The sequence below is a fragment of the Lynx canadensis genome, chromosome A2, assembly GCF_007474595.2.
Source record: "Lynx canadensis isolate LIC74 chromosome A2, mLynCan4.pri.v2, whole genome shotgun sequence".
NCBI lineage: Eukaryota > Metazoa > Chordata > Mammalia > Carnivora > Felidae > Lynx > Lynx canadensis.
The window spans coordinates 54737764-54759630 of NC_044304.2; the positions used below are offsets into that span (position 1 = coordinate 54737764).

At 46.3% G+C, this 21867-nt stretch overlaps 1 protein-coding gene across 2 annotated transcripts in view; it reads right to left on the minus strand.

The window, feature by feature from the left end:
- FGD5 (FYVE, RhoGEF and PH domain containing 5) overlaps nt 1-21867 on the minus strand; it is a 120959-nt gene that overhangs the window by 37457 nt on the left and 61635 nt on the right. For both annotated transcript variants that reach the window (XM_030307468.1, XM_030307467.1), the window contains exons 4-5: nt 13610-13668; nt 13467-13497 (exon numbers count right to left, since the gene is read on the minus strand). In XM_030307468.1, the coding sequence (XP_030163328.1) occupies nt 13467-13497; nt 13610-13668 (90 nt within the window). The remainder of the gene's footprint in view (nt 1-13466; nt 13498-13609; nt 13669-21867) is intronic.

The following is a 21867-nucleotide window of genomic DNA, read 5'->3' on the forward strand; positions in this document are numbered from 1 at the left end:
CCTATCCTTGTTACTTTTCTGTAAAACTGAATTTTTTTAAATAGAAGTTTAAAAAATCATTGAAAAAGTAAGATGAAAAGGGGAAAAAATGGTTGGAAATAAATTTAACAAAAGAAGCATAGAACCTACACTCTGAAAACAACAAAACTTCATCAAAAGAAATTAAAGAAGACCTAGGTAAATGGAAAGAGGTCTTGTATACACAACTTAATATTGTTACGAGGGTAACATTCCCCAAGTTGATATAGAGATTCGTCTTAACCCTCATCAAAATCCCAGTCACCTGTTTGTAGAGAAACTTGACAAGCTGATTCTAAAATTCACATGAAGATACAAGGACCCAGAATAGTCAAAACTATCTTGAGGGGCACCTGGGTGGCTCAGTCAGGGTCTGACTGGCTCAGGTCATGATCTCACAGTTTGTGAGTTCAAGTCCTGCATCGGGCTCTGTGCTGACAGCTCAGAGCCTGGAACCTGCTTCGGATTCTGTGTCTCTCTCTCTCTGCCCCTTCCCTGCTCATGCTCTTTCAAAAATAAATAAACATTATATAAAAATTTGAAAAAAGAAAAAACAAAAAACAATCTTGAAAAAGAAGAACAAAGGTGAAAGACTCACGGTGCCTGGTTTCAAAACTTACTATAGGCCTAAAGGAATCAAGATTGTGTGGTATTGGTATAGGACAGACATAAAGATCAATGAAATAGAATTCAGAGTCCAGAGATAAACTCAGAAATAAATGTTTATGGTTAAGTGATTTTTAGCAAGGGTGCCAAGAAAATTCAGTGGGGAAAAAAAGCCTTTTCAACAAGTGGTGCTGAGATATTTGGATATCCACATTCAAAAGAATGAATTTGGACTCCTTCTTTATATCCTATACAAAAATTAACCCAGAATCAAATACTTAAATGTGAAAGCTAAAACTATAAAACCCTTTAAAGAAAATATGGGAGGGCCGCCTGGGTGGCTCAGTCAGTTAAGCATCCAACTTCAGCTCAGGTCATGATCTCGCAGTTTATGGGTTAGAGCCCCACATTGGGCTCTGTGCTCACGGCTCAGAGCCTGGAGCCTGCCTCAGATTCTGAGCCTCCCCCCCTCTCTCTGCGCCTCCCTGCTCACGCTCTGTCTCTCTCTCTCTCAAAAATAAATGAACATTAAAAAAATAATAAAGAAAGAAAATACGGGAGTAAATCTTTGTGATCTGGAGCTAGACAAAGCTTTCTTAGATATAACATCAAAAATGCAACCAACAAAAGAAAAAATTAGATTACATTAAAATTAAAAACTTATATGCTTCAAAGGACACCATGGAGACAATGAAAAGACAAGCCACAGAACAGGAGGGATTATTTGCAAATCACATATCTGATAAGGGACTTGCATGTATATAGAACCACAATGAAAAGATGGCCCTTTAAAAAATGGGTAAAGGATCTGAAAAGATAGTTCTCCAAAGAAAATATACAAATGACCAAGAAGTACATGAAAAGATAGATGCCTGGCATCGTTAGTCATTAGGGAGATGCAAAATCAAAACCACAGTGAGATCCCACTTTATATCCACCAGGATGGCTATAATAAAAAAGACAGATAATAACAAGTTCTGCAAGGAGAATCTAAAATGGTGCAGCCACTTTGGAAAACAGCTGGTAGTTCCTCAAAAGGTTAAAAAGTTACCATATGGTCCAGAAATTGTACTCTTAGGTATATTCCCAAGAGAATGGAAAATGTATGTTCATACAAGAATTTGCCCATGAATGTTCATGGCAGCATTTTCAAAATAATCAAAAAGTGGAAAGAACTCAAATGTCCATAAACTGATGAATGGAAAACAAAATGTGGTCTATCCACACAATGGAATATTAGCCATGAAAGGGGTGAAGTACTGACACGTGCTACAATATGGATGAACCTTGCTGCAATTTACGTGAAATTTCAAAAACAGGAAAACCTACAAGAGACAGAACTAGACAGTGGGTGCCTAGGGCTGAGGCAGGGTGATGGCGAGTGACAGCTTTGGGGTTTGGGGTTTCTTTCTGGGATCATGAGAATGTGCCAAAATGGATTGTTGTGATGATTACACAACTCTGAATGTGCTAAAAACTATCGTATTTTACACTTTAAATGGCTGAATTGTATGGTATAAGATTTATATCTCAATTAAGCTATTAAAAATTGAATACGGAAGCCACAGATTGGGAGAATATTTACAATACATATATCTGAAAATAGACTTGTGTCCAGGATATTTAAAGAATTCCTATAGATCCATAAGGAAAAGAAGACAACCTAATTAAAAAGTAGGCAAAAGAACTTCAAATGAGGATTTCCAAACGGCTAATAAACAGAAAGATACTCAATTTCATCAACCATCAGTTGGTGGTTGCTGCTAAAACAACAATGAGAAACCACTACACAATCACCCGAATGGCCATGAGTAGAAAGATGGGCAATACCAAAACGCTGGGCAGCATGAGGAACGTTATTCCCAAATGTTGGGGGTGGGAGTATATATATTCAACCACTCTGAAAACCTATTCGGCAGTTCCTAATAAAGCTGAATCTATGCTTACTCTATGACCAACAATTCCACTCTAGGTAGATACTGAGGAGAAATGAGTGTTTATGTTCCCTAATGATACGTGTATGAACATTCATAGCAGCTTTATAATAGCCCAAGCTGGAAACAGCCCAAATCATCATTAACAGGATAGATACACCAACTGTGGTATATCCACACAAAAGAATACTAATAGGCATGAAAACTTGGATGAATCTCACATATTATGTTGAGCTAAAGAAGCCAGACACAAAAGAATACATAATTCATGACTCCATTCATATGAAATCCAACAACAGGCTAAACCAATCCAATGTGATGGAAAGCAAAACAGTGGCAACCTCTGGAGGGTGATACGGACTGGGAAGGGGCACAGGACGCCTCCTGGGATGATGAAAATGCTCTACGAGTGGCAGTTACAAGCGTACGCACACACATATATTAAATATTTAGGCTCTACCTTTGTGCACCTATCTGTAAGTTATAAAACATTTTTTAAAAAGGAAAGCGGTTCTCTGAGGTCCCTGGGTGAGGAAAGACAAGCAAGCACTGCTTTTCTCCACTGCTTTCATGTCTCCTCCAAGCCCTTTAATTAAAGTTAAACTCCAGGGCCTGGAGTTCATGGTCCTTCATGATCCAGAGCTGATCCAGCCTACCTTTGCAGCGGACTGCTCATTTCTGTATACCCCTGCTTCTCCAAGATAAGCCTGCTTCACAATCGTCTGTGGGACTTATTGAAAACCCAGATCGCTGGGCTCACCTCCAGAGTTTCCATCCAGTAGGCTGTGAATGGGGCTGGGTAATTTTCATTTCTCCCATGTTCCCAGGTGCTGCTGGGTCTTGGGACCACACTTGGAGCACTACTGCTTTATAGGAGTCCTCTTTCCAGCTGCTGTGTCTTTGTTCTGTGCTTCTGACATCTGGTCCATGTCTTGCTCATCTTTTAAAGCTGCTTCAAACCCTACCTCCATCAGGAAGGCCTCCTGGGTCAGTCTAGTGGCCTTTCAAGTATCCTACAGCCTCTGGAACTCTGGGGTTACAACCTGAAGGGAGCCACCTTGGTCTCAGAACGTCTCTGAAGTCTCAAGTTTTAGCTTAAGAATTAAGGTGTATTTAACATTATTCTCCAAAATATATCCATGTGTGATTTAATTTACTTAATACGTATCTAGGGGCAGCTAGGTGGCTCAGTCAGTTAAGCTCCGACTTCAGCTCAGGTCATGATCTCACAGTTCGTGGGTTTGAGTCCCCATCGGGCTCTCTGCTGTCGGCACAGCGCCTGCTTCAGATTCTCTGACCCCCTCTGTCTCTGCCTCTCCCCTGCTTGTGTTCTTTAAATAGACATTAAAATTTTTTTAATTAAAAAAATATATGTATCTAAAGCAAAGCAGGAGTGCTTAGAAAATGTGCTCTCTTTATGCTGTGGCCTCAAGTGCTCCTGGACACCTACTGCATACCTCAGGGAGGAATGTATGCATCCCAGCCTGAAAAACAATGGCTTCACAGAATTTTGCATTGTCAGGCTATTTACTTACTCTGTATGTTTCTGTCATCTTCCCTCCAATTATGCAGGGAGCAGACTGTGTCTCATTCACTTTCACCCTTAGACTGACCCAGCTTTGTTCGTAACTGTGCTGAGTGGATGTTTTTAAACCATATTTTCTAAAGCCCCTGGGGATCTGAGCACAGCCAGGATTGGGGAACAGTGTTCCAGAGGATGCTTCTCTCGAGGGGGCAGGGAATCACAGAGAACTCATGCCGAGTGGATTTTACAGGATCATGTACCTGTGGGTCTCAAATGTTACTGTCCATCAGCATCACCTGGAAGTTTTGTTAAAATGCAGATGCCCAGACTCTACCCCTAGAGCTTCTGATTTAGCAGTTGTGGGCTGGGGCCCAAGAATATGCATTTCCTGTAAGTTCTCAGGTGCCGCTGGTTCAGGGACCACATTCTGAGAACCACTGAAATAGATGACTATTTCTCACACTGTGCTCCATGGAGACCCAGGGATTAGAGAGGTGGAGGCAGAGCCCAAACTTTGGCCCCTCCCACCTTTGAAACAAAGCACCTCTGCTTTTAGCTACTCTTCATACTGAGGGTCTGAGTGAAATTCCACTTGAAGAGAGTTTTCGTGGCTAAAAATGTCTGAGTCCCACCAGCCATCTCAGGGTGAGGGATTAAGGAGGAAGGGACATTCCAGGGTCACACAGCAAGTTTCTTCCTGAACTGAATGAAAATATACAGGGAAGAGCCACACATCTGGGATAGGAACCACTTTACTGAGAACTCCCCAACAGCTACTACATTCATACTTCCCAATAAGGACAGCTTATCCCTTCTCCAACAGTTCAGGTAGAAAGAAAAGCACATTTTCTCACACTGAACCAAAATTTGTCTCTGAGTCCACCAAAGATCAATAAGTTCACTTTGTCCTGGAAGAGAGCCCAGCAAAGACTTAGAAACAGGGCCCTCCCCACTGAATTAAAACTTACTTTTTACTGTTATCTACGGACTGGAGCTACAAAAGTTAAAGTAAGACACTGTATGTTAACTAAAATTTAAATATAAAAAAAAATAAATGCAAAATGCTATGGTGGGTGGGATCCAGAACAGAAAAAAGACTTCAGTAAAAATGAAGGGTATCTGAATAAATTATGGAATTTAGTTAATACAAATAAATAAATAAAAGTAAGAGACAGACACAAAATCTTCCTATCTCCACACAACTTCCCCAGCATGAGGCTACCTGGGAACTTGGTCTGGGTTAACCTGTGGGTGCCCTAGCAATCATGCCCTCCCACCCAACCCACCAGACCACCCTTCCCCTCCTCCCCCTCCTTCAGGGCATCTGCTCTGCTCAGGGCTCCAAAGTTCCTATGCCTCCCTTTTGAAAGGCCTTGGGGCATGGCATTCAGGCTCTCCCTCAAGACCAGCTCTTCAAGCCCCTTCCTGTACACCACACACCCCCAAGCCCTCCACTCTGTGGACTCATTCCTGCTGCTCCTATCCCCTGGAAAGCCTGTCCGTCAATGCCAGCTCAACATCTTCTCTTCTAGGAAGCCTTCCCTGATTTCATTCCTCCTGTGTACACTCATTCTCCCCTCCTTAGGTTCCCTGCCACCTAAATGCACTGTTCCACTTCTGTTTGTTTCCTCCCCTTCTCAGGGCTCTGGGGTCAGATGGTCCTGGTCCTACTTCTTACTGGCTGTGTGACCTTGGGTAATTGGACTCATTCAACCATGTGAGAAATATTTATTGAGCACAGACTATGTGCAATTAAATGACATAATGTATGTAAATTGTCAACCACACAATAGGAGGTCAACAAATGCTCACTGCCACTCCTGCCACCCCTCCTCAGCATCAGCTACACTGGACATTGGCTGTAATGAGAAGCCAGAGCTGGTTGGGTGAGGAAAGAGGGGACCTGGGTGGGGAGTAAACTGATAGCACCCAGCTTACATAAACTCATAAATTTGCTAGTGAGTCCCTCTGGATTCTGTACTTGCCCCAGTCATGTCAGCACCATGGCCACAGTTGAGTTAAACACGTATGCAGTGATAAGGGAGGGCTTCTGAGTAAGTGGCCTTTTCCTCCGAGAAGTCTGAGAAATCTGGCTTGTCCTGGACACTCCTGATGCGCTTTCAGGTGGCTACCACCATTGAGCAAGGCGGGTGTGGGAGGTGATGAGTGGGCTGGATGCAGGGAGGATCTGAGAAGCCTTTCTGCCCTATGGCCTCCTAATACTCCTCCCTAAGTCCCCTGACCCTTTCACAAAAGCCCGATAGGCCCCTGAGAGCCCTCTCCTCACTCTACACACTCACTTCCTTGGGGAAATCCGGGTCACTGCTGGGGCTTCGGTTGACATCTCCACACTTGATCACTTCTGGTAGACATCCTGTGCCCAGCCCATCACTGGGATGTCCTTCACCCGCCCCTCATGGTTCACAAAACTCACACTAAACTCCTCATCACCCCCATGCCTAGCCTGACCCCCTCCAGCACTTGCTGCTATGGTGAGTCAGCAAGCCAGAAATCTGCTACCTCTCCTGTACCCCACAGCCACTCACCAAGCATGCTGTCCTCCAATCTGCCTGCAGCTCTCCAGTCCAGTGTCACCTCCTGCTGGAATCACTCAATGGCCTCCCCACAGAACTCTAGGGGATCAAACCCAAAGCCCCACTTCTGTGTTGCTCTGCCCCTCACCTATCACCACTCTCTCACACACATGCTCCAGCCACCTAGAATTTCTTTAAGTTTCCAAACACTCCAATCTCTAACTGGCCTCTGGATCTTTGTACATGTGGATCCCCTTGCCGGGTACAAGCCTTCCTCACCTGGCTAATTGCTCCCCATCCTGTAGGTCTCAGCTTAGACACATTTCCTCTGGGAGTCCTTCTCCCACACCTAGAAGCCTGGGACATATTCCTTGTCTGAACCTCTCAGGCTCAGTACGCCCCTACCATTGTACTAGTATTGCCCCTTTTTGCGCCTGTCTCCTTCCTAGACTGTCAGTCCCTGAAGCGCAGGGACCCCGTACCCAGCACATAAGAGGTGCTCAGGAAATATTTCTGATGGAAGAAGTGGTAGGACTGCTATAAGGGCTGACCCCGCCATCACTCATTCATCAGATATTTACTGAGCCCTGATGGTATACTGGGTCTCACAAGCCATTGGGAATGGGACCGGTCAAGCTCTCTGCCCTCCAGGAGCTCTGAGTTTAGTGAGGGAGAGACACAGTAAACAAGCCTCTAAAACAGCCCCAAAATAAATGAAGCAAAGTGGATGGAATGAAAAGGGAGGGAAAGATAAGTCAACAATCAGTAACCCCACTCTCAGTAAGGGACAGAAGGATGAGACAGAAAGCCAGCAAGGATGGAGGAGATTCAAAGCACTGTCGATCAGCCTGACCTAAGTGACATCTATAGGATACCCACCAGCTAGAGCAGAAAACACATTCTTTTCAAGCACACATGGAACATTCTCCAGGATATACTATACACCAGGCCACAAAACAAATCTCCATAAATTTAAAACCACACAATGTACATTCTCCAACCACGACAGCATTAAAAGCGAGCAGTGGGAGGAAATTTGGGAAATTCACAAATAGTTGGAAATAGAACAACTTAATTTTAAATAACTCATGGGTCAAAGAAGAAATCACAAAGGGAATTAGAAAGTATTTGGAACTGCATGAAAATGAAAATACAACATAAGTAAACAAATACATGAATTAGATGATTTTTAGATATGAAACATTCTGTAAAGAAAATAAAATGAAGTATGAGCTAGCTGATAAAAAAGAGGAGGTACAGCTGTGGTTCCTGAACTTCCCTTGGCATCCACACCCTTGCCATGGCCTCATCATGGGGAGAGACGATCCCTGCCCCTTGTCTTTAGTCCAGGCCACAGCACTTGCTCTGGCCAATGGGTCATGGGCAGAAGTGATCATGCACCAGTTGTAAGGCTGAATCTCAGAAGCCCTCTGGTGTTTCTTTCTTTTTTTCCTTAAAGTTTACTTATTTATTTTGAGAGAGAGGGTGGGGCAGGGAGAAGGGGAGAAAGAGAGAAGCCCAAGCAGGCTGCATGATGTCAGTGCAGAAGCCAGGCGGGGCTCAGTCCCACAAATTATAAGATCATGACCTGAGCTGACATCAAGAGTTGGATGCTTAACTGACTGAGCCACCCAGGCGCCCCTCCTCTGGTATTTCTGCTTGCTCCCTGCAATCACCACAGGGAGAGCCTTCCCTGGGTGCCTGCTGTCTCTTCAGCCTGGGTCCCAGAATGAATACACAAGAAGCACAGCCACTGAAGTGAACCCAGCTTTGACCGATTCAGTTGACCCAACTTCCCTTGCAACTAATAGTGCCCAGTGAGACAGAGGCAAAAGTGGACAAGTAAACTTTTCAGAAAAAAAAATTTTTTTCAAGGGGCTGGGAACATGACCTTTTAATTTTCCCCTTTTTTCCTTCTTGCCTGGGACATGGATGTGATGGTGAGAACTGCATCAACCATCCTCTGTTCATGAAGAACCTTGGAAATGGATGCGGCAGAAAGATAAATGAAACCTTGGTCCCTGGTACTTTGTGGAGCTGCCAAACTTAACCTCAATCTCTTACTTCTGAACTTATTTCACATGAGAGAATCACCTTTACGTTAATTAAGCTATCATAACTGGGTTTTCATTACTAGCAGCTGAAGACAATTTTTAACCAGAATAGAATTATTAGGAAAGGCTTCTGTAGTAGATTGTATTTTTCCCAAGTGGCCCATAACAATATCTCCTATCTCACAGGATCATTGCACAATGTGAGCTGGATATTTCTCCCATTGATGGTGGAAACCGTACCTCCTCCCCTTGAACTTGGGTAGACCTTTGTGACTGTCTCCACTAACAGTATGGTGGAAGTGGTGCTACGTGACTTAAGGCTAGATCATAAAAATGCCAGGCACTTCCTCCTGGCTCTCTCTTGGGACACTCACTCTTGGAATGCAGCCACCATGCTGTGAGGAAGCCCAAAACTTGCCCAGGCAGAGGGATCACATGGAGAGGCCACAAGTAAGTGTTCTGGCCAACAGCCCAAATGAGGTCCCGGACAAGAGCCGGCACTAACCACCAGTTGTGAATGATGACTCTTAGGGTGATTCTAACCCCTGGCCATCAAGTTGCCCTTTGTCTTGAAGTTCTCTCCAGATATCAGGGAGTAGAGACACACTCTCCCCACTTTGCCCTGTCCAAACTGCTGGCCCAGGGAATCTGCAAGCATAATAACATGGTTGTTCTATGCCACTAAGTTTTGGGCACCACTTCTTTGAGTATTGATACTTGAGCTGACACCAGAATGAGAAGGAGAAACTGACTATGAGAAGATCGGGGGTAGGACATTGTGGTGGTGGGAAAAGCAAGAGGAAAAGTCATGCAAAGGAAATGCATCTGTAGTATCTGAAGAGCAGCAAGAAGGCCACAGCGTCTGGAGTGAACAACAACGTCTGGAGTGAACAACAACGTAAGTGGTAGGAGGCAGTGCCACAGAAGTGGGCGGGGATCAGAGACCCCTAAGGGTCTCTTAGGGGATGGAGCTTCTCCAAGGGAATCAGTCATAGGGAGCGTCTCCTAGGCATGGTGATAACTTCCAGGGTTACCTCTCCCAGTAGGAAGAATGGCTTCTGAAAAGGCCTTCAATGCCTTAACTCAAAGGAAGAACCCATGGTAGGAATCTTCAGCTTTTGGTGGTGAGGGTTTTTTTTTTTTAGAAGAGGAAATAGAGGATTGAAGGTGTTAGGGGATATAACTGTTCAACGTCTAAAGCGAATCACTATGTATAAGAAAAAGCATAAACCCCATAGCCTGGCATTTTAGGTACCTGGTTTCCAGACCAATCACTTGACCCCCCAATCCCACCTCCAACCTGCCTTTAGAAATTTATCCATGTTCTAACCATGTGTGATGATGCACCATTCTCCAGATATATCATGCACCTTTAGGCTTAGGAGCATTTCCGTGCTGACCACTTGCCTTATGTACCCTCCTCCATCAACATCCTGGCCTGGTGGGCTCCTTCAAATTCCATCTTAGGGGCACCTCTTCTGACAATCTTCTTAGATAATACCCCAAGGGGGAATAAGTCTCTCTCTCCCCCATCCCCCTGCAGATTTTGCACAAAACTGTAATTGTGCAAATTATACTTAGCAGAGTAGCATAACTGACTGTTTACCTGTTACTCTTCCCCATTCCACCCTTCCCCCGCCCCCCACGAAAAAGGGATACCTATTCAAGGGCAGGTTCTGGGCCTTATTTATCTTTGGGGCTCCAAGGCCCATCCTAGTGCCTATAGCACTGTAAAAATCCTGTGATGTCCCATCCAAAAGGAATAAGCTGGATGGATGGATGGTTAGATGGTTGGATGGAAGGGTGGATGGCAGGATAGGTGGGTGGGTGGATGGATGGATGGTTAGATGAATGGGTTAATGGGTTGATGGGTGGATGGATGGATGAGGAGTTTGACAAATGACTGGATGGGAGGATGGGTGGATGGTTGGAAGGATAGGTGGACCTCTGAACAGTGGATAAACTGAGGGGGGATATCAATGAGTGCATAAATGTGCCATAAGAGGCATACAAAGATTAAAGGACAGATGAGTGGGTGAAAAGCTGGCTACATGAGCGGGTGAGAGTTTGATTATACAGATAGATGGGCAGGGGGATGAATGTATTTATGACTGGGTTCCTGGAGGGATGGAAGGGAGTATTTAAACCAGAAGTCAGCAAGCCTTTTCTGTAAAGGGCCACATAATAAATATTTTAGGCTTTGCGGGGCACATACAGTCCTGGCCATGTATTTTTCTTTACCTTTTTTTGCCCCCAAATTGTATATTTGACAAGAGCCTAGTATCAAGAATATATGGAAAACTCTTACATCTTTTTTTTGAAGTACAGTTGATGCATCTTCATTGCCTTTTCTCACAAACATTTATTTTTTTAAGTTTATTTATTTATTTTGAGAGAGAGAGGGAGGGGGAGGGGGAGAGAGAGAGAGAGAGAGAGAGAGAGAGAGAGAGAGAATCTTAAGCAGGCTCCTGACATAGGGCTCGAACTCACAAATTGGGAGATTGTGACCTGAACTGAAACCAAGAGTCAGACACTTAACCAACTGAGCCACCCAGGCACCCCTTTTGCAAACATTTTAAACCTATAAAATCCATTCTTAGTTAATTGGCTACAAAAAAACAGGATCTTGGTCATTACGACTCAGGTTTGGGTGACGAGAATTTTTAGTTAGCTCTATCTACCATTTGACAAGCTCAGGGTTGAATCCCAAACACAGAAGGCCAGAGGACACCCCCTCCACCCCCCACTGCCCCAAAAGAGCATAATGGAGCCAGAGACTTTTCTAGTTGGGGAGGTTCAGAATGCACGCTCAGCCCTTCCCCTCACTGCACAGCCTTGGGATTTCAATAGCATCGAACTGTAAGGAGGAATTCTGAGAGAGAACCTGCCAATCTTAGCAATTAGAGATGGATCCAGAGTGGGGAGTGGTGGACAATGTCTCGAAGTTTACGGGCCTCCCTGAGGCTCATGTACCCAGCTAGGACTTGTAGTCACATTGGGGCTTTTCTGCCACTGCCATCCCCACAAGCACTGACATCATCAGTATAGCTCCGGATCACAATTTCCCGCAACTAGCTTTTGAGTTGTGACTTTTATGGGCTCGTTTTTTTTTTCTTTCTCTCTCCTCAGGATATTATTATGGATTACCAGAGGTTTCAACATCTTTCCAACTGGCAGGAAGCAGTGCAAACACAGATGGAAGTTTCCCAGTTAAAACCCTCTTAACAAAGTCATAAAACAAAAAGCCCAGCCTTTCTGTCATGCTGCCAGCTCAGAAGCAAGTGAGAGAGAAGAAAACAGGAGAGTGAGTCTTCCTGCCCTTCCTAAGGAGATCTTTTAGGTATAAGAGGGTGGTACATTATGTACCTGAGGACTTTTGGGTTTTATAATGCACACAAAGCTCTCATCCTGAAGGGCAAAAATGAGGGGCTGGGCGCACAGACCAGAGTAGTGCTCTGTCCTGCTTCCAGGAACCTGGGTGCCCTGCTCACATGGCAACAGGACACTAGGGTGATGCCACTGACAGGGGCCTCAGCTGGCTTCAGCAGGAGGCCTGGCTTGGTGCTGGGTGCTCTGCTACAACCAGAGTGGTCTTTGCCACAAAGAACTCCAAAGGCAGTCAGAAACGTGGGATTAACACACGATAGTGCACTAGAAATACAGGGACCTGGGTGTTTATCCTGGCTCAGTCACTCTCTCTGGGCTTCCATATCACCAGGAACAAAATATCAAGTGGACATTCCCAGTTCTGATGTTCTTGGATAGACATGGTGAACAATACAAAACAGCGTGGAATCAGATGCTGAACTACTAGGGGACTGGATATGGCTTAGAGACCTCAGGGAGCAGGTGCCCCGATGTTCACTCACTTCCCATGTCTCTGCTGTACCTTCTTCCCTCAACCCTCCTTATGACTCAGCCCAAAAGTCACATCCTCAGAGAAGCCTGCCTAGATTCCCCCAGGTTGTCAGTTCTTCCCCCATGCTCCAGATGATTACTCATTTACTAATCTGTCTCCTTCACTGGCCAGAGAGCTCCTGGGGAAAGGCCTGAAGGATCTTTCTATTCACCAGCTCTTGTCACACAGCAAGTGTTCAAAAAATATTTGTTGAACTGAAATGAACTGACTGCACAGGGAGACCTTCCAGGCAGTCTTGTGGGTTGTAAAGGGTGGCAGTGCCTAATACCCAGGCAGTCCCCAAGTCTGGCCTCCTTTCTTCTGAAAGTCCAGATGATTTCCTCACCACTGGCTCAAGTGTTATTGCCCCAGGGCTGGGATGACTGAGAAAGCCTCTCTACACCCCAGCTGCTCTGTCATTGTGCAAGCAATCACCTTCTCCATATGGACCTAAACATATGCATGCACCCACACACGCACACGTAGGCACACACATGCATACATGCACACACATACATGCACACGTGTACACACGCACCCACACATGCATACTCACATGCACACACAGCAATGATCCAGAACTACATCTGTCCTCCTTCTGCCGTCCTCAATAAGAGGGCTGAGGAAACTGCAAACACCCTTCCAGAACCCTCAGCACATCCCCCATACACCCCCTTCTGGTCAGAGAGGCATACTCATGGAAAGCATGCTGCTATTCACCCCCCGAAGCACATGAATCAGGGGACAGACGTCCACAAAAAGCCTTGGTGAACATTTGTCTGCTGCCAAGCCTCTGTTCATCGAAATCACCTCTGTCTCCTCACTGCTTTTCTGCCTCTTATATCATAGCCTTGTAAAAGGGCAATTAGTTTTGGACAATTAAAATGATTAACTCACCAGATGTAAGTGCTGAAGCATCTCCACGTATCTGCAGAGGGAAAGAGGGTTGAGTTTGCATTAATTCCCATCCTGTTTAAGCCAGGGAGGGGTGATGTTCTGTTAACAAGCTCAAGGCCACAGGCAGCTGCTTGGGGACTCACGCTTTCTCTGAAGACAGCAGTTCCTGTGCGATGACGTGGGCTCTGGACTGTCCTTCTACCTGCAAGAGAGAACAGAGTGATCAGGAGGGACAGCACCAATTCAGATGGGGGAAGGGAGACCCTAAGCACTGGGTTTACAGAAGGACCTCCAAGCTGCCGGAGACAAATTCCACATACTTCTCAGCCCATTCCTGCCACTTACTCTCTGTGAGATCTTACTGTACCTCAGTTTCCTCATCTGTAAATGTGGATATTGGTAGCATCTAACTCAGGAGGCTGTTGAGCTAATGCCCAGCACACTGTCCAACACACAGAAAGTGCTCAGCAAGTGGCCACTATCATGACTGCATGACCTGGGCCTCTACCCATAGGCCCAGTAACCTTGAACAACCTGTGGTTCTCTGCGCATAGGGAGCTCTCTTACGTCTTGCTTTTGCACATGCTGTCCCCTTCCCCTTCTCTGCCTGGCTAATTCCCAGTTATACTTTAAGACTCAGCCATGGTATCTATCACCTCCTCCAAGGAGTCTTTTTTGAACCCCTTCGTGAACCAGCTGGGTTTGGTATCCTTTCTGAACATCCTCCTCTCAGGACACCAATTATGTCTCTCCTAGAGGGAAGGAACCATAATGGTTCACTATCACCCCTGCATGACCGGTACCTCACATACAGCAGGCTAGCTTTTGTTGACTGAAAGACAAATGAGTAAATGAATGGATGAATGAATGTCCATTCTGTTTTGGAAGCACCAACTCTCCCAGCTGACCTCAGGAGATGAGCCATTTAAACCATCTGAGGCCCAACTTCTGCACCTGTAAGATTTGGGAATAAGTGAGATTATGTCTATGAACAGGAAGGATGGGCGGGGACTGAGGCAGATGCCTGGGCCTTCTGCCACAAGCAGGCCCCTCCTCTGTGGCCCCAAACCTGCCAGATATCAGACACAGCTGCTGGCTGGGATCCAGAAGAGCAAAGACTCTGTGGCTCAGCCTGACAGAACAGATGGCAGACGCCAGGAATGTGCAGGCAAGGCTGAGGTCAGAGTGGCCCACAGTGGAGCAGAGGGCATTTGGATGGGACACCTGGCTTTTGGTTCCAGGTCTATCACTGCCTTCTGGGGCTGCTAAATGTGTGAATGTGTGATAAAGTGACCTCTAAATTCCCTTTTGTGCTGAACCTGTGTGTTACTAAACTCAAGGAGCCACTGGTCAAGCCAGTGGTCTACTCTAATGACTTAGAAACTCGCTACCTATTAAGAGAGCAACTACAGTGTTATGGTTAAGAACACAGACTCTGGAACTAGGCAATCTGAGCTCAAATCTTTCTGCCTTTTGCTAGTCATGCAGCCTCTCTATACCTCAATTTTCCTATCTGCAAAATGGGCACAACAGGATAAGGATGCCTAACACCTGCATACTGTGAAGATTAAATGAGTGAGTGTATATACAGAAAGATATCTGTCTATCTCTATGTATCTATACACACATCTCTCATTTGGAACAGTGACTGGTGCACAGTAAAAACCACAGAAATAATGGCTATCATCATCTTTGCGGTTTTTGTTGTTGAGGCAGAAACCAGGGACAGAACCAAGTGCTCAGGGATGGAATAAGAAAAAACAATTTACAGGGTCATGTAGGGGAGAGGTGTCAACTGCAGAATGAAGGCTGAACCACTCCTCTGAGAGCGGCAGTTGAAACAGTGAAAGCAAAGGGACGCTGGGATGAACAAGCATCAAGTTCAAATCCTGGTTCCAGCATATTGTGTAATCGTATGACGTCTGGCAAACCATTTCCTCTGAGCCTTAGTTTCTTCATCTGAAATATGGTGGAGAATAATCAACCCGATCTCGTGCACTGGCCTTTTTGATGAGGCATTCCTGACTCAAGGCCGTTGTACTTGCTGCTCCTTCTGCATGCGATGCTCTTCTCCAGTTTTTTTCATTCTTACTTTCCGACTTCTTCAGGTCAAAAATCACATCCTCACTGTGGCCAACCATGACCACCCGACCTAAAGATCACCCAAAGTCATTCTCTACCCCAGGGTTCCTCAGCCTTGGCACTACTGACATTTTAGGCCGGGAAGCTTTGGTTGCAAAAGCTGTCCTATGTACTGTAGGCTCATTAACAGCATCCATGGCTTCTACCCACTGGCCGACAGTAGCAGCTCCCACCCCAAGTTGTGACAACCAAAAATGTCTCTAGACATTGTCAAAGTCCTCTGGGGGAAAAATCTCACCCCTGGGTAAGAGCCACTTGTTATAACTTTTTATCTGGGTGTGTTCTTCTTTACAGCAGCCACATTACCTGATGTTACCCTTGCACAGAGGATATGTTCAATCAACATCTGAATAAATACATGAAATGAGATACAGTGCTTAGCACACAGTAGGCATTCGATAAATGAGTTCCCTTCTCCAGCTACTCCATCCCTGACAGTTTCTTGGCTAAGAAGCATAGTGTTTTTAGAGATTTCATTCTCTCCAAGGCCACCTAAACAGGGCAGAACTTGGGCCCACGGTCAGTCTCCCTCCCGCATCTCACTGCTGTCTCTTGGCGGGCTGTCACAGCATCCATGGAGCAGGAGGGGAAACAGTGAGGCCTCCAGAGGCCTCCAGCCTCACCTGGCCTCCCGCCCTTCCCACAGGCGCCGAATTGTGACTCACTGTCTGCCTTTTGCATCTGCAGGGCTAGTGTGGGGTTCTGTGGACAAAAGCAGCTCACCCCTCCCAAGCAGGGGCTCCTGCAGAGTCCCACATGTGAAAAGTCTTTGCAAACAAAACCCTCGTAATGGAAAATATACCCTGCCAGGACAAGCCTTAATAGCTAAGAAACCCTGTGGTCAAGCTTCCATCAAGAGAATTAGTTTATAGACAAAGGACAGGGGTCAGAAGTCAAGCTCAGGTTCTTCCCCTATAAAATGAAGACAAGATGACCTCTAATCTTCTAGGGGCCTGTGATTCAATTTTCACTTGTTATCCAGCATGATGCTGAGAGCCCATGGTGCTGTGTCAGAAGGCCTTGGTTCAAATCCCAGGCTCCATCCCTTCCTATGCATATATCCCTGGACAACTGATTCCTCTTCTATGAGCCCAAACTGTAAAACAGTGATGATAATAATACACATTTAATAATAGAAGTGTTAGCATTTATTGAACACTTAGCATGTGCTAAGTTTGGCTCTAAGCTTTTTACATGTATTCTCACTGCATCCTCTCAACAACCTAGGGGGCAAGGTACAATTATTAGCACCTCCATTTTACAGATGAGGAAACTGAGGCACAAGCAAGTTCTAAGATTTGCCCTAAGTCACTGCTAGTAAGTGGCAGAGCCAAGATTCAAGATCAGGTAGTCTGGCTTCAACAACCAAGCACTTAGCAGTGTGTCTGGCACATAGTAAGCACTCTGTAAATGGCATCTCTGCTCATTATAGATGGCAGGTTTTCCAAACTGGGAAACACCTATCCTTTACCTGTCCTCTAAAGGTAGTAGCAGGAGTCTAGCACTCCTGGGGGAGCCCAGGCTAGTCCTCTGAACTCAGTTCTCTCTGATTTCCAACCCTAGGAGCAGTGCCTGCCATGGTACATAGGAAAGAGAACTATGCTGGAAGTCAGGATGCCTGGACCCACATCCCAGGCAGGCTGTGTGACTCAGGACAAGACCCTCTCGGATGCCTCAGTGTCCTCATCTGGAAGATTGGGTCAGCATTCTCACCTGCAAGGATGAGATGATGAGATGATGGATAGGAGTCATCAGGCCCACCCCAACATTTGGAGTTGTTGTCATTACCATTGTTACATTCTCGAAGCTGTCATTCCCCCAGACTTCTGGTAGGGCTGGGGCACGGGCCATTCTGCACGTCCTTCCCAACCCCTCCTGCCAGACGGGCAGACTCTGGGTGGGACGTACGGGGCCGTCCAGCTTTAGTGCCTCTGCTGATGATGGATGTGTCTTCACCAGCCCGACAAGAAGGGGGCCTGGCAGGCCATGTGCCCGAAGCTCTCCTCAGAAGCTGCTACTGGGCGTTGCCCAACCGGGCCATTTAATATAGATGTTTGTTTAACCAGGAAATGAACTCTGAGGTTGACGGCAGTGTCCAGGGACAGACTTCTGGGAACAGGGTTCCTCCCAGGAACGTGGGGGATGGGGGCGCCAGGGCCCACGCTATCGCGTTTCTCAGGCTGTGGGTGTTAATATCAGGCGGCCACTGGCCCCTCTGCCCAAGGCCGAAGCAGCTTATCTTCCCCGTTCCCCAGGGCCGCCCAGTCCTGCACTTCCTCCCCAGGCCCTAGGCGAACCAGCCGGTCAGTGTTGGCTATTCTGAGACCAGGTTGGGAGCGATATTCCTCCGTTAGGGACCCTCCTGTTCGCAGTCCCAGAAAGAGCTGGGAGTCCTAGTCCTCTGTCTCCATGCCTCAGTTTCTCCAGCTATGAAATGGTGGGGGGGAGGGCTTAGCCTCCTTCTAGAAGAGCAGTTCCCCAAGTGTGGTCTGAGAACCTCTGGGGTTCTGTCTCCCTTTTCCGACTACTTATCTGTGAAGATGGCCCAAACAACAGTTCTGACAGACTGAGCACAGAGGCAGCAGGGCCCAGCTGTCTTCTAGGAAGCCAGACATTATGAGTATTTTCAAAAATGGAAAACTCATGTCACACTCCTCATTAAGTCTTCCTGAAAAGTTACTCTTCATAAAAAAAGCCATTTATGTTAACATGCAGTGGACTTATTATTGTCATCTAAAACAATTTTTTTTAATGTTTATTTTTGAGAGAGAGAGAGAGAGAGAGAGAGCAAGAGAGAGCAGGGGAGGGGCAGAGACAGAAGGAGACACAGAATCCGAAGCAGGGTCCAGGCTCTGAGCTGTCAGCACAGAGCCTGATGTGGGGCTCAGGGCTTGGACTCACAAACTGTGAGATCATGACCTGAGCCAAAGTCAGACGCTTAACCGACTGAGCCACCCAGGCACCACTTATTATTGTCATTTTTTAAGTGAATTAAAAGATGTTTAGGGGCGCCTGGGTGGCTCAGTCGGTTGAGCATCCGACTTCGGCTCAGGTCACGATCTCGCGGTCCGTGAGTTCGAGCCCCGCGTCGGGCTCTGGGCTGATGGCTCAGAGCCTGGAGCCTACTTCCGATTCTGTGTCTCCCTCTCTCTCTGCCCCTCCCCTGTTCATGCTCTGTCTCTCTCTGTCTCAAAAATAAATAAATGTTAAAAAAAAAATTTAAAAAAAAAGATGTTTAAAAATTTTTCTCAGTGTTATCTTTTCATGTGGTAAATACTGACTGATAAAACCCATAGAAACAAAAACTCTTTGGGGTCCTCAATCATTTTTAAGAGGAAAGAGAGGTGGGAGACCAAAAGGTTTTGAGAACTACTGTCCTAGAGGTTGTTACAAAGCTCATATAGGATTGTAGATGGAAAAGCACCTCATTCTCAGTGAAAAATTACGGAGGAGGGAGGCATCGTTATTACTGTGTAATAGTGATAGTAACAATTATTATTATTGTGAGAAGCAGGCCAGTGAACCTCCAGCTTTATGGCCTGGCCCTCAGGATGGCCCCAAGTAGGCCCAGAGGCCACATAGTCCTTCTCCACAATGTTCTACTTTGCAGAAGAGGAAGAAACCACCCCCAAAACTCCTGGTTTCTAACTACCTTCCCTGCTTGCAGGCCTCCTGGGCTCATACATGCTCTGCCTTTTAAAAAAATTATTTATTTATTTAAAAAAAATTAAAATGTTTATTAATTTTTGAGAGAGTGTGAGCAGGGGAGGGGCAAAAAGTGAGGGGGACAGAAGATCCAAAGCAGGCTCTGCACTGACAATAACGAGCCTGATATGGGGCTCGAACTCACAAACTGTGAGATCATGACCTGAGCTGAAGCTGGAGGCTCAACCGACTGAGCCACCCAGGTGCCCCCATACCTGTTCTGCCTTTAAACAGCTGCCTCCTTCTTTCCAAGTTTGTCTTTGCCAGTCCCTGGCCAAGCCCCATGACCTGGGTCTTAACGCCTGGCTCAGTCCTCCCCATCTGTGGGACAGCATTCCATTCTCTCTGCACCACAGCCCTCGGCCTCTCAGCTCCTTGACTTTCTTCTCAGGTAACTTTTGCCCATATTTACATCAGCTTCACCTAGCCTGGGCCTTCTCCACACTCAAAACTGCCCCACCTCTGAAGTGAACTTTCTGGTCCCCATCTTGGACTGGAGTTTCTAGCGTCCCTCCACCCTCAACTGAAATTGTCTCTTAGCTGATTGGGATCTCTAGCCTTTCACCTACTCCCATCCATTCCAGGTCACGGTGGCCACCTTCTGCTGTCACGTGAAGCCTCGAGTGGCTCTCGTGGTTCCCTAGCACTTACAGGAAAACTTGTCATCCAGAATGATGCTGAAAGCACGGGCTCTGGGGTCACAAGACCTGGGTTCACATGCCAGGCTCCGTCCCTTCATACACCTATGCCCTTGGACAAGTGATTTCTCTTCATCGTGTGAAACAGCAATGATAATAATAATACCTACTTATTAACAGACAGCTACCGCTACTGAACATTTAGTATGCGCTAAGTATGGCTGTAAACTTTTTATGTGTATTCTCACTGAATCCTCCCAACAACCTATGAGCAAGGTACTATTATTATCACCTCCATTGTACAGAGAAGGAAACTGAGGCACAAATAAGTCCTACCCTTTGCCTGTGACTCAGCCTAGAGACCCTTTTCAGAAACCTCTCCTCTGTTCCTCCATGCCCCCAGGGAACTCAGTTTCACACCTTGTTTTTCCCTACCTCTGGGCCTTTTGGGCTCATGCAGGTCCCTGTGCCGGAACTTCCCTATAATCTCAGCAAATGTCTCTAAGTCACACACTAAACCTGAGGTGGGGCCGGGCACCACGGCAGGCATCCCGCTGCTCCATATTTGCCAGCCTCCTTGGCCACACAGCCCGCTGAAAGAAAAACCCACGCAGAAGGGAGCAGAGGCTGCCTACTATGGCTGTTTCAAGCCCTGGGGAAATACTGTTGAGGGTCCCAGTGAAAGGGCTTGCTGGCGTGTTCTGAGGCCACATCTGGAGAAAGAAGAGTGCTCAGAACTCGCAGGTGGCACCAGATTCCTGGAGAGTGCTGTCTCCGGAAGTTCCTCCAGGCACTACTATCTCAGACATTGTCCTTCTCCTTGGAACTCAGGTCGGAGTTTCCAGCATAGCCTTCGACGGCCCCTGGGAAATTCAGACAGGAGCTTGGAGAGACATGGCTCATTTTTATCCCAGCTGTCACCTGTGCTCCCACAGGAGGCAGAGGAGGGATAAAGATGGTTGAAAGAGAGGCAATACCTGCCAGGAGGAGGGCGGGGAAAAGGTGGGACCAGAGGTCTTCTGGCTCCCCCAGCACTGAGTGGCTGCCTCCAGTTCATGATGACGCCTGGCTTATTCTAGTTCTTGAAGTCAGGCTGGTGTGAGTCTGGGTCTGGCCTACATGCTTTAAAAAACTTTTAATTTTGGAAGGACTCTGGTTCTGGATGCAGTCTGTAATACATTCATACAAGCAGCATGTTATCTTGGAAGGTGTCGAATGAGAGATCAGGAAACCTGATTTTTATTCCTAACTTTGCCTCTAATCTGTGGAATAACCTCCAGCAAGTGAGGGCCTCTCTAGGAGCTTTAGTTTTCCCTCCTGTAAGACAAAGCAATCTCTTGCATAACTGAGCTGCTATACCCACTGAGTTAGAACTCTCGATTCCCTCTCCCCCAGCCTCTGGCAAGCATCATTCTACTCTCTGCTTTGACTGTATCAGATTCCTCACGTAAATGGAACCACACAGCATTTGTCCTTCTGTGACTGGCTCACTTCACTTGGCACGATGTCCTCCAGGGTCATCTGTGCTGTATCATGTGACGGGATTTCCTTCCTTTTTAAGGCCAAATAATATTCCATTGTATGAACAGGCCTCACTTTGTTTATCCATTCATTCATCAATGGACATTAAGAGGGTTGATTTCATGTTGAGTGTTCTTACCACAATAAAAAACAAAACAAAACAAAACAAAGTGGTATCTAAATGTCCCTGTCAGCTCTCTTCTAGACTCTAAAGAGAGTGGCCATAACTATGATTGGCAAGTTCTCATTGTCTGAAGAGGCCAGTACATGGCTCATATGAGATTTGGTCCTGTCCTAACCACCTCACTTCAGTTCAAGAAAGGACCTGCCATGACCTCAAGAAGCCAGTCAATGGCTGGATCCCATACTGTTTGTGCCTCCTATGCACCCTCCTT